At 53.3% G+C, this 21769-nt stretch overlaps 1 protein-coding gene across 2 annotated transcripts in view; it reads left to right on the forward strand.

Annotated features, from left to right (window-relative positions):
* Positions 1–21769, forward strand: part of PPM1H (protein phosphatase, Mg2+/Mn2+ dependent 1H) — a 238714-nt gene that overhangs the window by 177620 nt on the left and 39325 nt on the right. Inside the window, exons 7-8 of one of the 2 annotated variants that reach the window (XM_084877593.1) lie at positions 18762–18825; positions 21078–21185. In XM_084877593.1, the coding sequence (XP_084733719.1) occupies positions 18762–18825; positions 21078–21185 (172 nt within the window). Of the gene's footprint in view, positions 1–6594; positions 8487–18761; positions 18826–21077; positions 21186–21769 lie in introns of those variants that run through there. The other variant, XM_084877594.1, reaches the window with a different exon arrangement.

A 21769-nucleotide genomic window follows, 5' to 3' on the forward strand; every position in this document is an offset into this window, starting at 1 on the left:
GTCTCATCGTTAAGGATGCGTCTGTTGCCTCCTGGCGGGCATCCTTTCCCTCCCGCCTTCTCTTTCTCGGGGCCTGTGGGCCTGCTGGGCAGGCCCAGGCTGTACAAAGGACAAAAGTGTATTGTCACCAGGACCTTCCTGATGAGATCAGTCTCTTCCCTGCCTCCCCCACCTCCTTCCCGGCCCTCCTCAGACAGTGTGCCCGATGGTTTGATGTATAAAGGCGTTTTCATCGCAGAGCCCCCAGCGCTAAGTTAGTCCCCGCTGGGGCCCCGCTCTCACCTCCTGTGCCTGGTGTCATTGGTCCTGGGGCCAGAATCGGCCTTGAACTCCACGCAAGCCAGTGCCCTCCTCCCCAGCCCTGTGTGCCTGAGCTGGGGCGGTGTGGTGCCCACCGGCTGGCACTGGGAGGCTGTGTCCCCGCCCGCAGCCCTAGGAACCGGCTCAGGCCATAACGTGCTGGCAAGCATCTGTGTCGGGGAGCTGAACAGCCGTTTCTCAGGCCGGCTTTGTGGCCGCAGGTCCCCGCTCCCGGGCCTGCCGGGATGTGGCTCTTGTGTACAGTCAGTGTTCTTGGTGCTCTTTGTCCAGCCACGTGGGGTGAGGAGCAAGGGGGGGGGTTTCGGGGGAGGGGGGGAGGGGCTGTAGCTTCTTCACCCCTGGCTCCGGGCCAGCGGCTCCGGCAGCTGTTCCTGGGCTGCTGGGATTTATAGAGCGAGCGAGGGCCAAAGAGGAAGAGAAGTCCATCGTGTGAACGCGAGATTGCTTCCAGATGGCCCTGGTCATGAGTAAAGCACACCCGAATCCTTTCTTTAAGCAGAGCCTTCCCAACGGCCTGCGATGGTCTTATTCCAGGGCACAAGCTGGCCTGGCTTCTCACCAGCTCCCGGCTTTGGGAGGCAGGCTCCCCGGCGCTGGTCCTCGCTCTGCCAAGACCCTGGGGCCCTGGCAGATCCTGGGCTCGGTCTCTCCTTTATTCGTCAGATGCTCCCTTTGCCCCTCGCTGCTGCCCGCCGAGGCGGGTGGGGGCTGGGCTGGGCTCTGCCTTTCGGGGCTTCGGGAAAGAGCTTCCCGTAGGCAGATTCCTTTCGTTTTTATCTCTTGCAGCCCTCGCTCCTTATGATTCCGACTTGATGACACAGCAGGGTAATTTTCCCTCCTGCGTTTCCCTTAAAACCAAGAGCAAATCAGGATTTTCCACTGGGAGCAGAGCGGGGTCAGCTACGTTATTTTTCCTTTCAGCACAGAAATCTGTTCTGCTCTGTGCTCTCTGGCCACGTGTGGCCTTCCAGAGTTCAAGTTGGATAACACAGACATTCCTTTCCCAAGGTGCGCTGGCCCCGTCTCCACTGCTCAGCAGGCACACGCGGCCCCCCGCGTGGACAGAGCGGTGCAGAACGCATCCTTCAGCCCAACAGGTTCAACCGGGATAACACAAGGGTGTGCGTCTTAGGGGTGTACTGGTTAATAAGGCGGATTTTTTTTTCAATAGATGGAGTCACACGTGTGTGTGTGTGTGTGTGTGTGTGTGTGTGTGTGTGATATTTGATATGTACGCTGTTTTGTTGTATTGACTGCTGTAGGTGTTAACATCAGATTACTTTTACGGTTAAAAATATCGAATTTCGTGCCAAAAAAAGAGCATTTGTGGAAGTTTTAATTCATTACTTTGTCTTGAAGAAAAGTGCTGCTGAATACTTCAGGAAGCTTATGGTGAACATGCTCCGTCTCAAGATACTTGTGAACGCTGGTTTAAAAGCTTTAAAAGTGATGATTTCTATGTGAAAGAAAAAGAATGACCAGGTCAACCAAAAAAGTTTGAAGACCAACAGTTACAAGCATTATTGGATAAAGATACGTGTCAAACTGAAAAACAACTTGCAGAAAGATTAAACATTGCTCAGCAAACAATTTCCAATCATTTACAAGCAATGGGAAAGATTTTAAAGGAAGGGAAATGGGTGCCACATCAACTGAACAGAAGACAAATGGAAAACCAAAAAGTCATCAGTAAAATGTTGCTTCAATGGCACAAAAAAATGTCTTTTTTGCATCGAATTGTGAGTAGTGATGAAAAGTGCATTTATTTTGAGAATCCCAAACGCACAAAATCATAGGTTGATCCAGGTCAACCATCAACATGGACTGCAAGGCCAAATCACTTCGGAAACAAGACAATGCTCTGCGTTTGGTGGGATCAGGAAGGCGTGGTGTATAATGAGCTTCTAAAACCAGGTGAAACCACTAATACTGATCGCTACCGACAACAAATAATCAATTTGAACCACACTTTGATCATGAAACGACCAGAATGGGCCAGAAGACATGGCAAAGTAATTTTGCTTCATGATAACGCACCATCACACACTTCAAAACCAGTTAAAGTCACGTTAAAAGATCTTGCCTGGGAAGTATTAACCCATCTTCCATATTCCCCAGACCTTGCTCCTTCAGATTACCACTTGTTCTGATCAATGGCACACGCACTTTCTGAGCAGCACTTCAAAACATACAAAGGAGTGGAAAACTGGGTCTCAGAATGGTTTGCCTCAAAACAAGGAAAGTTCTATTGGGACGGTATCCACAAATTACCTGAAAGATGGGGTAAATTTGTAGCTAGCGATGGACATTACTTTGAAAAAAGCACTTTTGATGTTTCTGTTGAAATTTCGTGTTTTCTTTGATTACAAAATCTTCATTATTAACCGGTACACCTAGTAGGTGGGCTGGAAGACGGTGCAAGAAGCCGGCTGTAGCTAAACATCCCAACGGCAAAGTTGTTTAAAAAAAAAATGAAAATGAAAGGACAGCTGCCTGGGCCAGGTGGATCAGCTGGTTGAAGCATGGTCCCTCACACCAAAAGGTTTCTGATTCTAGCCCCAGTCATGTCAGGGTGCACATGAAAGGCAACTGATTGGTGTTCTTGTTTTTTTTTGTGTGTTTTTTTTTTTTTTTCCCCTCTCTCTCTCTGTCTCTCAACATGTCCTCCGGTGAGGATTCTTTTTAAAGGGCAGCTGAGCGCCACCAGGGAGAATGGGTGTGGCCACAATCTCTGGCTTCTGGCCCCACCACTGCTGGACTCGGTGTCACCTGGGGGGTGGAGTGACCTCAGTCCTTGTGTGTAGGGATGATTCGTCTCCAGCGGTCACTCAGGGGTCAGCAGGCACACCCATTTCCTTGGCCCCGGTCATCAACACCCTCCTCCCCCCGCCCTCAGCACTTCCCTTCCTCCGCTCTCCCTGGTACTTCTTGGAGAGAATTTCAGCCCCTGAGGATGGGGTTGAAAGGCAGCTTCCCTTCCATTCTGTACAGGGTGACCTTTCTTCTTGTCAGAGCCTGGAGCCCAGCTCCGGGGAGAGCCGCAGCCCGGGGCGTGGGGCTGCTCACCAACAAGCCAGGCGTTTTTCTGAAGAGCAGCTCAGAGCTGCCGGGCCGCGCTGTGTGGATATTGCAGATCCGGCTCCCATCCTGCTCTTTATTGCTCTTCTCAGCGCCCGCTGACCGCACCGCCAGGCAGGCTGCGTGACGCGGGCGCTTTATGAAGCCAGCGCCGGAGCCGCGCCACGTTTAATATAAATTGATTTATTGAATCAGGCACAGAAGCCCTGTTACAGAAACCCCGGGCGCTGCCCTCCAGAGGGCCAGCCGATATCGCAGCCCCAACCCACGCTCCTCATTAGCTTCTCCCCGGATCCCCAGGCGGTTTTTAAAGGGATAGTGTCCCTCTTTGGGGCCTGGATTTATACGCTGGCCGTGCCTGTGGGTCTAATTAGCTCAGCATGATTAGCCTTACCGGGAAAGCCTGCGTTTTCTAACAGCCCGACTCCTGAGTTTTAAAGAGTAATTGGAAAACGCGTACCCTGCCCTTCTCCCGCTTTTGGTGTTTAATCACTCCTGACCCGTCTTTGGGAGCCGCCTGCAGGTGCCTCTGCCCCAGGTGCCGGCCACGGAGGACCTCCCAGCCCCGCCCTGGCGAGTCCGGGCCTCCTGTGGAGCCGCGGGCCTGGCGGGAGGCTTCTCAGACTCACCAGAGAAATAACATGTTTTAATTTTATAATGACTTCGCCAGAAAGCAGGCCTCTCTGCAGTTAACCTGGGATTAATTTCCTCCCAGCCACTTGTATTTTCATAATTTAATGATTACGAGCTACCTTGGCAGCAATCGGGAGATCTGGCTTTGTAGAGGAAGGAGGGGCGTGGAGGTCATTTTGCAGAATGTTAACCCCAAAACCTCAACAGATTGTCCAGGATGGGGATTGGCTGGGTCAGAGATCAGGCACCCAAAAAGGTCCCCTCCCCGATCCACCCCACTTTTCCCAGTTCCTGGAGCTGAAGGCAGAGCTGCGGGGCCTCCTGTGGGAGGGGCCTCCCTGGCCCAGGGCCCAGATGATGGATGTTTGTTTGCGATGTGCATGTTCTGCATCTTTTCAAGCTTTTGCAGCTCTGGCTGCAGGAGCAGCGGGGGAGAAGGCCTGCCTGCTGTGTGCAGCACATCTCCCGACAGTGATGGATGACTCCGGGCTCCCAGCCTCCTCCCACCGCTCTGCCCGGGAGGCCCGGAGCTCTGGGGTCTTTACAAATGGCTGCAAACCCAGACAGACGGCATTGTCAGGCCCCGCAGCGGAGAGAGAAAGGAGGTGCCCCCCGGCTTGCTCCCCATCGATCGTCCGCTCACCTCTCCCTGCGTTAACAGTGGCTGTAAATTTATCATTCCTGACGTGGCCGAACCACCTCCCAGCCTTCCTCTCGCCCTCAGACCCTTGGAATAGCCGTGGCGTCTGTCGGTGCCCGTTCACACCCCCAGCGACCGCTGTTTGGGGTTGTAAGTCCGTGTGTGGCGCTGACTGAGCTCCAAGCGTTCCAGAGAAGTGTTAGGATGGCATGTGCTTGGGAAAATCCCAGTTAAAATAGCCAGGGTCCTTTGGGCCAAGGAACCCAGGGGCCATGCGTTTTATACTCACCAATCCGCTTTGCATCCCTGTGCATATTGGACATGGAGGAGTGGGTAAGAACGTGCATAGGGAGCCAGGCCGCCGGCTGGGACCGAGCCCAAGTAGGTCTTGGACAAATGATGTCGCCTCTTCCTGCCTCAGTTTTCCCACTTACAAAAGGGGCTGATGATAATGCCTAATAAGAGGATGTCATGAGTCAGTATGGCCAGGGCATTGAACAAAGCCTAGCATGAAATGCTATATGTGTCTAGTAATACCATTAGTAGATACTAGGGTCCCAGTGCACGGATTCATGCACCTTGAAAGGAACTGTGGGCAGCGAGGCTGCGATGGGTGCGGGGTGGGTCTCGGCCCATCCTCCACACCCTTGCCCGGTCCCCTGTCTGCCAGCAGCCCCACTCCCGCCACCACCGCTCCCACACACTGATGGTACCAGCCCCACTCGCATCCGCTGACAGTGCGGACTGATTGGGGCTGACACCAGCAGTGGATGCAAGTGGTGGCTGCTGCCCCGGTTGGTCCTCAGGTGCAGGGGGAGGTGGAGAAGCCCTCAGGAGTGATCGGGGCTGGCAGCCACTGCTCGCACCCGCTGCCGGCCCCAAGCGATTGGGACTGGCTGTGGGTGTGATGGGTGGCTCCAGCGCCAGGTGGGACCAGGGTGCATCAGAGCAAAGAATTTTCAGTAACCACCAGTTCAGTAACCCGATGAGAGCTACCGGCTCTTTAGTCTGGCGCCTCTGCTCACCTGCTCCACCATCCTGCCACAGCCAATGCCCGCCGTGTTCTGCACTTTGCTGCCTGCTGCCGATGCCTGTCACATTCATACGTGCCCCCTGGTGGTCAGCACACGTCACAGTGACCGGTTGTTCGGTTGCTCCGCTGTTCCGTCTATTTGCATGTTAGGGTTTTGTAGAGAGAGATTACAGAGAGAGAAAAGGTCAGCAAGATCTGAGCTTGCCTCAGGAGATTTAAACCTAATGTGTGTTGAGATGATTATTTTTCAAGGTAATCCCAACCTCTCTCTTACACAGCCACCCACTCTTGCACACCCGTGTGGCTATCTCTTTAAACCCATTTTCATAAGCCCTAGATTCTGTTTTGTTTTAGTTATTTAGTCACAAATTCCAACAGATCTGCTTCCCTCGCTCCTGTGATTCTTCAGACTAGATTTATAGGCAGAAACTGTATTGCTCCTGACTTCCAGGAAACCGACCGTTGGAGGCGGCTGCTGGGGACTGGGCGTGGCCTGCTCCGCGGGCAGCTCAGTGCTCCCACCGGAAGGCCTCTGCCCTCTGTGAAGGGCGGAAGGGGCACACACCCATGCCCGGGGCAGGGCTGTGAGGCTGACCGTGTATTGGAAGGTCTTAGAGGTCCGTCGGCCTATTTATAATAAGATCCTGTTTTTAAGGAAATTCCAGAGAAGTGAGCGCTCCAGCACTCCCACGGGTTTCCAGGTTCATCGCCGCTCTGCCAGGGCGTCGGGCTCCTGTGTCCAACCCACATGCTCCGGCCTCAGAGGGCGATCTTGCCAGACTTGGGAAAGTTCCCCTTCCCTGGCCTCCGGGGCTCGGAGCAGGAAAACCAGCATTGCTGATTTCAGGTTGAACATCCCACAGAGGTGCTGACCCCTCTCCCCCCGTAGCCTGCGGGAGCATCTTCCTCAGAATCAGCCGGGGTGCTGGTTTAAGGCCCCTGCTTCGCCCAGGAATCCACATACGAGAGTCGGAGAAAACGCTGTTCTGAACCTGAAGGACCTCGTCCTACCTACCATCGCGTTCCTCCTGCCTGCGGGCTTCTTCCCAGCAGGCCCACGCCTGCTCCCTGCTGAAAACCTGACTGCAGATCTTCCCAAAAGAACTGGAAATGCCTGGGACACGTGCACTTCCGTTCTTCGTCTCACTCTGGCAAAGGCGGTGGAACTGCCGAAGCCTGGGCTCTGGTTCCACCGGGACTAAGTCGGCTCGCCAGCCTCCCGGGTAGCCCAGGCCTGGGGTTGTGTCGGTAGCTTACCGGACGGAATGCAGGGCTGTGGGGTTACCCGTCTTTACCGTGGGTCGGGTGCTGTGTTGGACATCGGAGATGTAAAGGCGCTGAAAACTCCCTGCCCTCATGGAGCTCACAGTCAGGTGCAGGGCAGGGCCAGACACGGGTGGTTACAGTCTTATTCCAAAGCTCACCCACAGCGAGGCTTTCTCGTGACCCCTGTGTAGCCTTACACGCTGACCTTGGGCAGCCTGAGGCATTCTTAGGGTGGATGTGAGCAGCTGCTTGCAGAACTCATTGGCTGGAGAGCATTGGACGGTTGGCCCCTTAACAGGTTTGTGGCTTTTGCCGCCTGCTTATCTTCCTGCTGTCTGTTGCTTGGGAGCCTCTTTGCCCGCCTGCGTGGGCCTGAGTCCGGAGGGGGCCGTGGGCTGGACTGGCAGTGAGGATGAGGCGTGAAAACTTAGGTGCCATCAGTGGGCCAGAGTCCAGCAGAGCCTCTTTCTCCTGTTGATGCTTGTGCCCACCGCCTGGTGGTCGTGGCTCCAGGCACAGGACAGACACACAGGGCGGGTCCGGAGACCAGGCATCCGGCTGGCTGGTTTCTCGTTCCTGCTCGTCCTGAGCAACAAGCCCCTCTCCCATGGTGCTTAGCCCCTCCGGGTGGCCTCGGCTCGCCCTGTGAACCTCTGGGCACTTACGTGTGAAGATTTAGTCCGAATTTATTTCTAACCAAGCGACCTGAAAGCCACGCCTCAGGTTAAACCCAATCCTACAGGGGCCTTGTGCACCTACCATATTGTTAAGAGAGAAAAAAGCCCGAGAAGGTGGTTTATTGGAACCTCTGTGGACCTTCTCAGTGTGAAAACCTAGTTCTTATAAGTGTATTTCTAATATCGCATGACCTCACTCATCTAAGGGAAATAATGAACAACATAAACTGATGAACAGAAACAGACCCTTGTTTTTGGCGATTAAGCTCCTCCCAGAGCCTCTGGATGACAGCCAGAGGCCACAGCGCTCACTCTCCCATCATCGGTCCGTGTTCTCTGGGGCAGCAGACTGGTGAGAGCAGAGCTCGCAGTGTTTGACATGGTAAGAAACGTGCCATTCTTGGTAACCCCGTGTCCACACAAACATCTCAAACACAGTGTTTACACTTACCATGTGGTCCCATCCATAGATGAGTGGATAAAAAGGCTGTGGTACATTTACACTATGGAATATTACTTGGCTATTAAAAGAAGGAGAAGGAGAAGGAGAAAGGAAGAAAGGAAAGAGAAGAAGAAAAAAAAAAAAAGAAAGAAATCAATCTTTGTGACAACATGGATGGCCCTGGAGATTATTATGCTAAGTGAAATAAATCAGAGAAAGACAAATACTATATGATTGTACCCATGAGGAATCTAATGAACAAAATAAACAGACAAAATAGAAACAGACTCACAGACACAGAAAACAGACTGGCAACTGTTAGAGGGGAGGAGAGTTGCGGGGTTGGGTGAAAAAAGGCTTAATCGCCAAAAACAAAACGAACAAAAAAACAACAACTCATAGACTCAGACGACAGTATGATGATTACCAGAGAGAAGGGCGTGGGGGAAGGTAGAATAAGGTAAAGGGGGATAAATGGTGACAGAAGACTTAACTGGATGGTGAACACACAATATCACATAGGAATGTTATATTATTGCATTGTACACTGAAATCTATATAATTTTACGGACCAGGGTTAGCTCAATAAAATTTTTAAAAATTGACCCAAGACAAATGTAAGACATTTCAGGGGATTTCTTAACTGTGAATCTTTGAGACCAGGACATTAATTTGGGGGGCGGGGGGGGGGGGGGGGGAGACACGGATAGACTTAATAAAAGACCCAGGTCTCTGGCGTTGCCCTTAAAGAAACAGTGTGCATGGACATTCGTGCAGCGAGAGGGAGGGGCTGCCCCCTGCGGGGCAAGGGGCAGAAAGCAGCCCCCCACCCCCACCCCCACCCCACCCCCCACCACCCCCCCCCACACCACCCCCCCCCCCCCCCCCCCCCCCCCCCCGCACTGAGCGGTTGGGCTTTGTGTGGGGTTCCTTTGGAGCTGCAGATGGCTGGCCAGGAAGAGGAAGCATGAGGTGATTGCCAACCCGGTGTTGCTTTTTCCAGGAAGGCCTGGGAGCCGGGTGTGGAGAGAGGCGTCGGAGGGCCTCTGAGGACTCGGCGAATGGCTCCGTTGGGGTCGTGCCAAGCTCTTAAAAGCCACGAGTGGCATGTGGGCTCCACGTACGTGTCTGTTCCCGACCGGCCGGGCCTGGGTAGTGTTCCCTCCCGGCCTCCGGGGACTCGCGCTTCTGCTCAGACTGGGTTGTAGGAGGCAGAGGGGAGCCAAAGGCCTCGAAGCTTCTCCCGCCGCCCCCATCCATGCAGCCCTGCTCAGCCAGGGTGCAGCGGCCTCTGCCTGCCTGGGGCTTGGTTTCTGCTGAAGAAAATGAAACTTCCTGTGGCTTTGCCTCCTTCCTAGGGGTTCGGAGCGTCTGGCTGAGGGGGAAAGTCTCCTTTCTGACTATTTCAGACCAGCCCACAGGCTCCCCGTTAGCTCTGGGAATCCTTCGGGGACGCTGGTCTTCCCCGGGGAGCAGGGCCGTGGACTTTTCGGGACGCGCTGCACTGTGCTGCCCTCCACGCCCCGTGTCCGCGGTGACAGGAGGAAGGATGAACGGGGTGTCCGGCGCTGGGCGGAAGGGTTTCCTGTGGGGATGCGCTGCCTTCCTGCTGTGATCACCAGCTCTCTGTGCCCTCCGCCTGCGGCGGGGGAGAGACTGAGGCCCTCGGACCTTCATGGCCACGGCCTGCGGTTAAATATACGGTGACCAGGCGTCCTGCTTTTGGCGGGACATCCTGATTTTTAACCATTTGTCCCGCGGCGTTTTAAAACAGTCCCGATTTAAAAGAATCTTCCAAAAATCGGGACTTTTTTTTAAAAACGCCGCAGGACGCGGGACAAATTGTTAAAAAGCGGGATGTCTGGTCACCGTAGTTAAATAGTGTGTCGTGTCCTTCGCAGAGACTTCCCCAGACACATGCATCTCATCCCTGCAGCTTCCACGGAGGACGCAGCCCCAGAGCAGGGCCAGCGAGGCCCAGGACTGTCCCAAGTTCACAGCCAGTTCACGTGAGGACAGGCCCGCTCTGCAGTGAGCCCAGCGGGGCCGCCAGGAGGGGGGACCCAGGCAGGAAGCCACCCGCCCGGGGAGGAAGCCAGAGGTCAGCGAGCGGAAGAATGCGACTCAGGGGCGGGCGGACTGACGGGACCAGGCAGCCCCTGAAGGGGGGGGCGGGGGGGGGCCCCTCGCTGCCAGAAAGGGCCCCGTTCTCCTGGAACGGCTTGGCAGCGTTGCTGCGGAAATGGAGACGTAAGGAAACGAGTGGCGTTTCTGGGATTTTTTTTTTCCTAATGGATGGTCACGCCTCGGGAGAGGGGAGGCTGCGGCAGTGGTCTGTGGAGGAGGCCGGAGCACGGCCTGCGGTCAGGGAGCCGGGGTGCCTCTGGCTGGGAAGAGAGGAATCCAGCAAAGATACGTGTTCTCCCCACGGAGACTTCAGGCCGAGTTAACACGGAGGAGGGACCCCCGCAACAGAAACCTCCGTTCTGGGTTATCGGGAGGAAGTGGTGGGCAAGGTTACCACTGCTATTTCTTTTATAACTTATGGCTTTCTACTACTGTATACACGAAGGGGCAAAGGTAGGTCTACAGTTGTGACTATGCGAAACACAGAACTTATTCTGGCATCAACATTAATTACTGCATTATTTTCCATACGAACAACTATAAACCTACTTTTGCCCCACCCTGTGTTGGTGATAAAAAAAAAAAAACTTTTAAATATATTTTTATTGATTTCAAAGAGGAAGAGAGAGAGAGAGAGAGAGAGAAACATCAGTGATAAGAGAGAACCATTGACCGGCTGCCTCCTTCATGCCCCTCTCTGGGGATCAAGTCCGAAACCCGGGCATGCGCTCCTGGTTCATAGGTCGACGCTCAACCACTGAACTGCACCATCCGGGTGGAGAACCCAAAATCTTAATTACAAAAGAGAAGTCCACGGTGTCACTGGTGGAATTCAGCCCCGAATCTCTGCCACAGAAAAGCTTATGAAGACAAAATGAATGGGGAAGTGAGAATTTACATTATGTCTTTAGAGGGAAGCTTGTGTGCAAAGGAGGAAGTGCCAGCTTTGATTCATTCATTCATTCATTCAGCCAGTAATGACTTTGCATCCATAATGTGCCGGCACGGGTTACAGATACCAGGACATAGCGCAGTGCCTGCCGCCAGGAGCTGATGTTCGGTGGGGAAAGGGGGGCAGAATTTAAACAAATGAACGAATTAATAAACGAGATGGCTTTCGTTTGTGCTGCTTACATGCCAGGAAGGGCTGGAGCAGGAGAAGCAGGAGCACCGTGGCCAGAGGAGGCTGTGTGATGCCCGGGAGCCGGCCAGGGAGGGCCTGCGGGCGGCACGGCCCGGGCAGAGGGCTGGCCAAGGCCCATGGCACGTTAACCAAACAGCAAGGAAGCTGTTGTTGTCACGAGTGCGGCGGGATGATCCAAGATGGCAGATCAGTGTGCAGAGATCAGATTGTGGGGACCCCCCGTCTCCGGTTACACTTTAAGATGGTGGAAAGCCCATGGAGGCATTTATGCTGAGAAGCGATGACTGTGGATTAAGAGAAAAATGGTGTGGGAGACCTGAGCACAGCCCTCTGGGCCAGGCTAAGAATACAAGCAAAGGTTTTCCTGATAAAATTTACAAAGCTGAGCCAGAGACAGGACACGGCATCCCCGAGGAGTCCGGCGGTGGCTCCTCCCCAGGAGGGTGAGGATGCCAGGTGGCCGCGCGGGGCTCAAGTCACGTGTCCAGAGAAACAGCCCAGGGAGCAGCCGGGCCCGGGGGCCCAAAAGGGCCGTGCCTGCGAGCGAGCATCAGCTGTGGCCAGCGCACCCAAGGCTTTGAAGGCACCACGGGTAACAAGAAGGTGCTTTGCTTTCGTTTTGCAAACCCATAAACAGAGCAGGGGATTCGGGAGGGCAGGATGACGCCACCGCCTGGGGGGTGGAGTGCCCACATAGTTGCATGTTTGTCAGACACAGGCACCCATTGACACTGGGCACCACAGGTAGCAAAACAGAGAACTTAGGGGGGCTGGGGGTGGACAGGGAGCAGTAGAGAAAATAAACACAGTAAAGAAGCAAAATACTTGAAATGTTAGGCGGAGGCAGATGCCATGGGGGAAAATCCAGCAGAGACGGGAACAGGAAGTTTGGGGGAGGAGAGTGGTTTTACAGAAGGCTGTTTCATTGGGTTTTATTTAGAGCCTCAGTGGAAAGCCACCGGAGGGTTAGAGGAGGGTAGCGACGTGGTCTGACATTTTAAAGTAATTACTCTGGTTGCTCCGAGACTAGAGGTAAAGGACACAAGACAACAGTTTTCAACACCGCCGCAGCCTTCTCCCTAGTCTGGGCACCATCCTCGCGAGCCTGGATTATTAGAGGCCCAGCAGGCCATTGCAGTGTGTTGGCAGAAGACGGTGCCAGGACTATGGCGGTGGTGGTGAAGGTGTTGAACACTTTTCCAGTGCTGCATCTGGAAGGTAGAGATGGCGATCTTTGATATCGTGTTAATAGACCAAATACCCAATTCCTATTGTTCCCTTCTTCCTGTAAGATCAAGAGGCAAGGAATGGTAGGCTGCTAGCAAGAGAAGTATTAAAAGGATTTGCCACATGTGGAGGCGGGGTCAGGAGCAGGTACCACCAGAAGGAAGCTAGAACGGCTGGGTGAGGAGGGGGGCTGGCTGAGAGCCAGGGCAGGGCGTGAGCAGGATGGCTCAGAGAGCATCTCTGAGGGCAGGGCATTCTTGGGCAGCCATGTGGCAGGTGCTTGCTGCCAGAGCAGTGACGAAGGCCCTCGGGGAAGCAGGTAGGAGTTGCTAAGTTAGGATTCCAGAGGCACTATCAACACAGGTAACGTTCCTGAGAATAACACCAAGGGCAAGAGTGGAAAGGCAATCTGTGAACCGACTGGCGTCATCCCAGAAGGTGGGAGAATATTCAGAAAGGGGGCAGGAGCATCGGGCGGTGGAGTGTCGGTGTGGAGGGTGGGGCTGCAGGAGGAGCTGTAGAGCCCCTGGCTTGGGGGTGAGGGGAAGGGTCTGAGGAGCAGCAGCCACTGGGGAGGGTACGATCCGGGCACAGCTCAGACTCACTCACTGGTCAAGCTCACTTAGGAATCTCCCCCTTTGTGATAGGGTTTCTGGGCTGGATGATCATGGATGTGCTGACTTAGTAAGAAACTTTACAGTTTCTTTTAGTATTTCAGTCAAGAAGAGGAAACTGTGTGGAAAACAGCTAAGTTGCTTTGTAGGCGGCCGGAAAGCCATGCCCAGCGTCTATAGACCCTGTGCCTATATGAATCACTGTTTTCAGCCTTTTCAAACCCTAAGTCCCTCCCATTCCTATTTAGGCATTAATATCTCATTGTCTACTCTGCTGTTGAATCTCTCTTCTGTGCCTCTCCACCAGACGGGAATCATTTTTCAGATTGCACACACTTTCACCCGCGTGCCTCCTGGGAACGCTGATGCACCCTTGTCTGGTTAGCTCCGCCTGGAGGAAGGTCCCTGAGGACTTGGTTCTGCTTAACGTTTTTTCCAGATCGTGGAGGAAGACAGCAGAGCCACTTAGCAAATTTAACGTGACACAGCATAGGAGGAGAGCTGGTGTTTTGGATGAGAGGACATGAATTCAAACGTCTCTGGGTGGATTGGAACAATGGACTGAAACCAGCAAGATAAAATGAATGAGGGCAGCAGAGTTTTCCGCTCAGAGTGACACACCTGTTGTGTAAACATAAACCAGAGGAGCCCGTGAACCGCTCTTGCCTGTTGTCTCGCAGACTGGCGGGCTTTGATTTGGTCGGCGTTTTTTGTGCTAATTTTTTTTACTCATCATTTCAGTATATGACCCCAAACCACACATATACCGATGCGTGCACATGATGCAAATACAAGCTGCAGCTATTTAAAGAGGAACAAGTCAATCTCAAAGCAGCAGCCCTTGCTTTCTGATGTGAACCACAGCTTAAGTGTTTTCAGATCTGAGTGCCCTTCTCGGAGGACGCAGACAAGCTCGGTCGCCCCCGATGGCCCTGACCACAGTGCTTGGTGCTTAGTTAATGAATATTTGAATGGACAGGGATGTGGCTGGTTAGAGATGGGGCCCTGGGTCCTGGGAAGAACAGCTGAAGGAACTGGGAAGGAGGAAACGTGGAGATAGCTCTCATCAAATACTTGCAGAACTCTCAAGGAGAAGAGAGACTGGAATGATTTCATGTTTCTCCAGAAGAGAGATCACACATATCAATGATGGGCTGTTTGGGTCAATTGAAGAACTGACTGGGACGTCCTTCAGTGGAGTGGGCTTTGGGTGTTATTAAGGTCCTGGGACAGTGACTGTAACATCCCACGTGATGGCAGAGGCCAGGGACCGATAGGAGCTGTGCTGGAGGGAGGATTCCTGCATCTGGGGTACTTGGTGGTCTTTCTGTCTCTCCCAGTGCTTTGCCTTTTGGTGGGTCCAACACAACCGGTGCCTTGTCTTCTCAGCTTTGCAGAATCCACATGGCCAGGGAAAGGATGGCTTAAAAAACAATATTTAGGGCAATCTTCTGAGGACACTGCCCTGTGTCAGAGAAAGCCCTTTAACTGGGCCCTTTTTAAGCCTTGAATTTTTTTTTTTTTTCCTCATCTCATCTTTTTGTCAGTTGGCCTCATAAATATTCATAGAGGAGTTGACCCAAAATAAGAGTTATTCTAAAAAGTCTTTCTAAGCCTTTCAGCTACGCTTCAAGTAATTATTTGAATATGATCTCTGCCCGGTTATACTATTGTAAAACTAGTGAGTAATCCGTTTTGGGAGTTATTTTTAAAAATTTAATCAGGATTTCAGAAATCGTAGGATGATCTGATGTGAAAGAAGAGTCATTTTTCATTAATCTCCGGTCACGAGAGCCTCCGTGTCCTGATCCTCTCGCCTCCCCCGGTTGAGAAGGACGGGAGCCACGGCCCAGCTGGATGCGTGGATTCAGGCCCACGGCCCAGACGCGGACCGGAGTGAAGTACGAACAGCAGGCAGGCCTCCGGGTGGGCAGAGAGTGGGGTGGCCCTTCAGCTGTGAGAACTGACCTGAGGAGCCCGCTGGCTGTGGGAGGGGCTCCCCTGGACTCTGACCACACCCCGCCTTTTCTGTTTGCCCCTGTAGACTGTCTAGTGCAGCAGCTGCCAGTTTTGTCCACACGTGGTCACCTTTGGCCCTTTGACCTCACACTGAAAACTCTCCTCCCTCTTTTGCCAAAAGTCCCCCTCCATCCAGTGCCTGCTGTTCCCGTGCTGAGCAGTGGATGACAATGGGCTCCTTGAGTCTCACCAGCTGGAATAAGAAATCCCCAGAGCTCAGCCCTGACATCACATCTCTTTGGTGTGTTTTCTGGGAAAGTCCAATTTAGCCTGAGGGTCACTAACATGTGTGTGATCTGGGGAGAGGAACTCAGCATCTCTGAGCCTCAGTACTCTTGTGTGTAAGGTCTTGAGTAGTTTCATTTTTAAAAAATAATTATTGTTGAAAGTATTACATATGTCCCTTCCCACCCCCCCCCATTGACCCCCTCCAGCCTGCCCCTCTCCCCCCTACCCTGCCCCAGGCCTTCAGCACCTCATTATCTGTTTCCATGGGTTATGCACTCAGGGTCTTCAGTTGATTACCTCCCACTACCCACCCTTTCCCGCCTTCCCTCTGAGATTCCGCACTCTGTTCCATGCTTCCAGGCCTCTGGGTCCACCCCCTTCATCAGTTTATTTAGTTACTTAGATTCCACATGAGTGCGATCAGGTGATACTTGTTTTTCTCTTACACTGAGTTTCTTCAAAAAATTAAATGTGGATCTGCCATTTGACCCAGGGATCCCACTTCTAGGAATATGTCCTAAGAAACCTGAGGCACCGATCAGAAGGAATGTATGCACCCTATGTTCATAAGAGCACAATTTTAAATAGCAAAGATCTGGAAACAGCCCAAGTGCCCATCAGTAGATGGGTGGATAAAAAAGCTGTGGTACATTTATACTGTGGAATACTTACAGCTGTGGGGGGGAAAAGGATCTCTTACCCTTTGAGGCAGCATGGAGGACCGGGAGAATATCGTGCTAAGTGAAACAAGTCAGTCTTTGGCGGTTTTAGGCACTGTAAGCAAGCACCAAGCTCAGTGCTTGGCATGGAGAGGTGTTCAGTAACTCATTGTTAACTGGCATTAATTTATACAGACTCTTCGATCAAGTTACCAGTTTTAACTCTCAGGCCTTTTATTCTTTATTATTCAAGACCTTAAGTATGGAGGGAAGTCCAGTTACCTTCATGATGAACTGTACTTAGGACCCCAAAAGGTTGAGGGGGAGAGTATTGTACTTTCTCTTTTTACCTAGTTCTTCACCTTGGCCATATGTGGGGGCGGGCTCACATTTGATTGAAAACCAACAATGGCAGAAACAGAATAACCCTTCCTTATCCAGTGTTCTCTTCTGTTTTTAGTGGGATTGTTTTGTTCTTGAAGATGAAGAAACGGAAGCTAAAATACGATATTAGAACTTATAATTGTCCTGATCCTGTGGGTGACAATTCCGGGAAGCCTAGAGAAGGTCCCGATGCCTGGTTCCCTCCCCAGAGGTTCAGATTCATTGCTCCGCGGTGGGACCTGGCCAAAGGGTTGCTTGAAAGCCCTGGCAGGTGACTGACCATGCAGCCACGGCTGTGAGCACTGGTCTACAGGCCCATTCGACCCCAAGCTGAGCCTGTGTCCTAATAATAGCGGCTTGTTCCCCAATGACTTGTATACTACAGTGTTGTAAATAGTTCATGTGGGTATAAAGACATCTAAGGAGCTCTCTCCCCTTTGGGGAAATTGGATAGATTTAGGGGCGGGAGGTTCTGATTTTGACAGTCCGACTCTGGAGCACCTCTGGGCTCACCTGACAACAGTCCCAGCCCGTGCCAGGTCTCAGCCGTGCCGGGTCTCAGCCGTGCCAGGTCTCAGCTGTGCCAGGCACTGTGCTGAATGCACCGAAGCTCATCGCATTCCCTGGCCCATTGGGATCCTCACAGGCCAGTTTTCGCCCTGTGATCATGAGGATCCTGAGGTCCAGAGAGGCTCCTCCACCTGCCCAGGCTGCACAGAGGGCAGTGCTGAGCCCGAGCCCACCCCACCCCCTGGGGAGGAGCACGTTCACTAAGTAGCTTCCTGGGAAATAAGGATGCACCTGCGTCAGCTTCGGGGTTGCATTCTTTAAATTGGGTTGCATTCTCTTGTATATCGAGAGATTCACTCCCAACTTGCCTGGATATATCAGGACTAGGAGGCCATTTTGAAATTTAGTTCTTTTCATGCCCTCAGGAGATGTTACTCTATTTTATTTTTTATTTTTAAATGTATTTTTATTGATTTCAGAGAGGAAGGGAGAGGGAGAGAGACATAGAAACATCAATGATGAGAGAGAATCATTGGTCGGCTGCCTCCTACACACTCCCAACGGGAGACGGAGCCCGAAACCCAGGCATGTGCCCTTGACCGGAATCAAACTCACTCTAGATCCACTGAGCCAAACTGGCTAGGGCAGGAGCCGTTATTTTGGAAAAGCATCCTGCTTCTAGAACCTAACCTAGCAGAACCTACCCCAACCTCTGCTTTGTCTTCCTAATATTTCTTTGAGGTGGTGAGCAGGCAGTGTCATCCCCATTTTGAAGAGAGGGAAACTGGTATGCCACGTATTAATTATGTCCTAAATATTAGTAATAGCTCACTAATTGGGTTCTAACTAAGAGCCAGGCTCTGTCCTCAGCTGTTTACATCCTGCGTGATTATCCTCCTTTCCTAGGTGAGGAAACCGAGACCAGCACAGGGGAAGCGACCTGCTCAGGATGCAGGTGGTAATCGGGCGCCATGTCTGTTGGCTTGTGTTTAAAATTCCTTGTGAGCAAAATTGCAAGACACGGGCTTCATCTGCTCCCCAGCCCCAGCCTGTGCCGTGTGTGTGTGGCATCTGGACAACCATGTCTGAAACCACTGAGGCATCAACCGGGTTCTGGTGTGTCGAATGGCCATTTAATAGCTATTGTGAAACAGAATTTTCCGCCAACCTTGAATATCACAATGAGGTCAAGCAGGCTCTAAGTATTCCTCCCCAGCCATCCCCACGCCGGGCTGCTTTGGTGTAAACCACCCCCAGGGTGAGATCTGGCCCTGGGCGCACATTCACTCTCCATCCATCCATGTCAGAGCTCCGCCCTTTCTCACCTTTCCAGGTTAATGGCAGGCCCTGTCACTGGTGCTGGCCCTTCATTATCCCACCGCACTGAGCGCTCAGGACAGGAGCCCTCCCCTCCGTGCTCATTATGAATGGGCCAGCTTACTCTTTCCCTCTTCAAGCATACAAAACCTTATGTTCTGGTTCATTAAAATATGCGCACACACACACACATACACACACACACACACACACACACATACATACACACATACACACACACACATACACACATACATACATACACACACACACACACACACTCACACTTCTGTGAGGAGAACAGCTCTTTCTAAAGAAGGAGCCGGCAGTGTGCTGAGCGGATGAATCTCGGGGAGAAGGAAGCACCGAGCAGCCTGTGTCGGGGGAGCGGGTCACTGACTGAGTGCAAACCTGTTAAAGGATGTTGTTTGTCCCCCTACAGGGCGTACAAAACCATTGAGGATGATGACCTAAAGTTTCCCCTCATCTACGGAGAAGGCAAGAAGGTAGGCATCCGCCTCCCCCAGACGGAGAACGCGGCCGTGTCTGCAGAGCCGGGGCGGCCTGTGCCTTCCACTCCGCAGCGCCTGGGCCTCCTACGGCCCTGACAGCGGGGGTGCCTCCTCCCGTGTCCTTCAGGCCTCCTGCCCTGAGGGTCCCAGGAGTGGCAGGCTTGAGAGGGGTGCGGCGAGCTCTGGGGGAGGGGGAGAGAGTCGGTTTTGTGAAAATGGCAGTCCCCTTACCGTGTGTGACATGACCACTTGCACATACATCAGCGCATTGTACATCTGACAACAAGCCCCAGGCCGGCAGAGCCTCTCAGGCACCGCCACGCAGCCGCAAGGGGTGGTCCTCCTCGTGCTCACACCCCACCTGCAAGTCTGCTTCTCCCCGTGGCCTGAGGGAGGGGGCCCAGAGCCTTACTGTGACGAAGCTGTGGGCCACAGGGACCCGAGCGCCCGCCGGCTCAGCACAGCATTCCTCCCGGCGCCAGGCCCCGTGGGCACCGCACGCCGAGCAGCAGGCACTGCTGACGCGGAGGAAGCTGTGGTCTCGGGGGTCTGTGCGCAGAGCCTGGGGGCGGCTGCCGTCCTGGAGCGGAGATGAGGCGGCTCTGGAGCCCGTTCCCCATCAGAAAGAACACCTTCTGAGTCACTGCGTTCTTCCTGCAAACAGAGGCGTCCGGCCAGGTGCCGAGGGCTCCAGGGAGAAGGGAAGACTGTGGCCGCCTTCGGAAGAGTGCTCAGCGGGCGTTTTCCCAGCATTGGATAGTTTTTAGCAGGAGGAACTGACTCATAAGAAAACTGGAGGATGCCTTCCTGAGCAGAACTTGAGTGTGTGTGTGTGTGTGCGCGGGCGCGCGCATCTATGAGAAAGGACGAGTTAGTTAGATTTGAGAGCTCCGTGGAGCCCAGCGGTGATTTCATGGGAAGGCATTTGATGGAGAGAAGGGAAACGTGACTATCTGACCCATGTAGTGACCACTTTTCAGACGAACTTGCCCCTTTCCTGGAGACGGGACACCCACCTCACGTCCATAGTTGAGGATCGTGACAAGGGCGGGCTCTTCCCGAGAGAAGTACCTGGGCCTCTCAGCACCGTGGGCACCGTCAGTGCGATCACTCCGCCCAGGGCCCCGCGGCGCCTGGCGCTCTCCGGGGGCTGAGATTCTCGTCTCCTGCGGTGCCAGGGAGACCGGGGGGCTCAGGGCCACGTCCCCCGAGGGCCGTACCCCCAGTCCCTGTCCAGCCTGGCACCCGACACCGGGCAGGCCTTCAACAACCGCACGAGGATTAAGTCAGACACTCGGTGATGTTCACCATACTGTCCTCCACATAACGGAAGTGGACAGATTTGTTCTTTGAAGATTATCAACAGTAAGACTTAAAGGAGCCGAAACCGGTTTGGTTCAGTGGATAGAGCATCTGCCTGCAGACTGAAGGGTCTCAGGTTTGATTCCGGTCAAGGGCATGTGCCTTGGTTACGGGCACATCCCCAGTAGGGGGTGTGCAGGAGGCAGCTGGTCGATGTTTCTCTCTCATCGACGTTTCTGGCTCTCTATCTGTCTTCCTTCCTCTCTCTGGAAAATCAATAAAATATATTAAAAAAAAAAAAACAAAAAAAAAAAAAAAAAAAAACTTAAAGGAGCAAGGTTTTCCCCGTCAAGAAAAAGTTCAGTGTACCAGGACAGGGCACCCCTCCGGCGTGTCAGGTAGCTGGGACTCCGCGGCCCTGGGTTGTGCAGCGGCCGGTGCTGTCGCCGGGGCTGTGACCTATTTAAAGGCCGCATGGTCCGTCGCCCGGCTGCCCGCACCCCCGCTGCACGGCCCCTCTGGGGGTCGCACGGTTTTACTAGTGCCTATATTACGGTGCCAGAGATATAGCTGGTGTTCTGCAAGTACTTGTGGAGTGGGTGTATGCCAGACAGATGGACAGACAAATGGATGGATGCTGTTGGGTTTGGTTGGAACTGAAATGAGTAGCTATGGACACATCACACAGGTATTGGGTTTGGTTTATTGGACCCCCTTCCCTCCGGTCTCTACAAAGGAAAGCAGGAAACAGACAACAGCCACCCATCAAACTTAGGATAACTGGTGGAAAAGCCACTCGCCAAGGACATAGTGATCTTGGTGAGCGAGCGCCTCCTTGGAAACAGCTTCCTACGTTGGGTGGCGGCAAGAGGAACTGGGGGGGCCCGTGGCGGCTGCGCGGCTCGTACGGGGCAGTTTCTCAGGACCCTCTGCTTCCCTCGCAGGCCCGGGTGATGGCGACCATCGGAGTGACCCGGGGGCTGGGGGACCATGACCTGAAGGTGCATGACTCCAACATCTACATAAAGCCATTCCTGTCGTCAGCTCCGGAGGTACTGCTTGAGCTTTTCGTTTTTGTTTTGTACAATGAAGTGTTTTCTTACGCTGCTCCTCCTGTGACTCTCACCCCATATCCGGCTGCCGTCGGCTTGTCTGGCATGTACCTCGGCACTCGCTCTCGTGTCTGTTTCTCCTTCCCGCCCCGTTCTCGCATGGACGGTCCTGTCTCACCCCCGCGTGGCCTCTGTCCTGTTCTGCATAGCCTCCTAGCGGTCTCCCGCCTCCTCAGTCCATCCCACGTGTGGCTGTTAAGTAGATTTTACCAAACAGCTACTGTGACCTTGTAGAGCAGAGGTCTTCAAACTACGGCCCGCGGGCCACATGCAGCCCCCAGGGGAGTCTGATCCTGCCCGCCAGGTTTTTTGGGCAGTGAGCGCAGCCGAGGTGTTACAGTAGGGATTAGTAGTTCATATAGTCCGGCCCTCCAGCTCTCTGAGGGACCGTGATCTGGCCCCCACTTTAAAAAGTTTGAGGACCCCTGTTAGAGGCTTTAAACAGCACATGACCTGGAGAATAAAGCCCAGGCTCCTTCTTTTTGGGGGGGCATTCAAGGCTTGTTATAAATTGGTCTAACTTT

The sequence above is a fragment of the Pipistrellus hanaki genome (assembly GCF_964339955.1).
Source record: "Pipistrellus hanaki genome assembly, chromosome: 3".
NCBI classification, from domain to species: domain Eukaryota; kingdom Metazoa; phylum Chordata; class Mammalia; order Chiroptera; family Vespertilionidae; genus Pipistrellus; species Pipistrellus hanaki.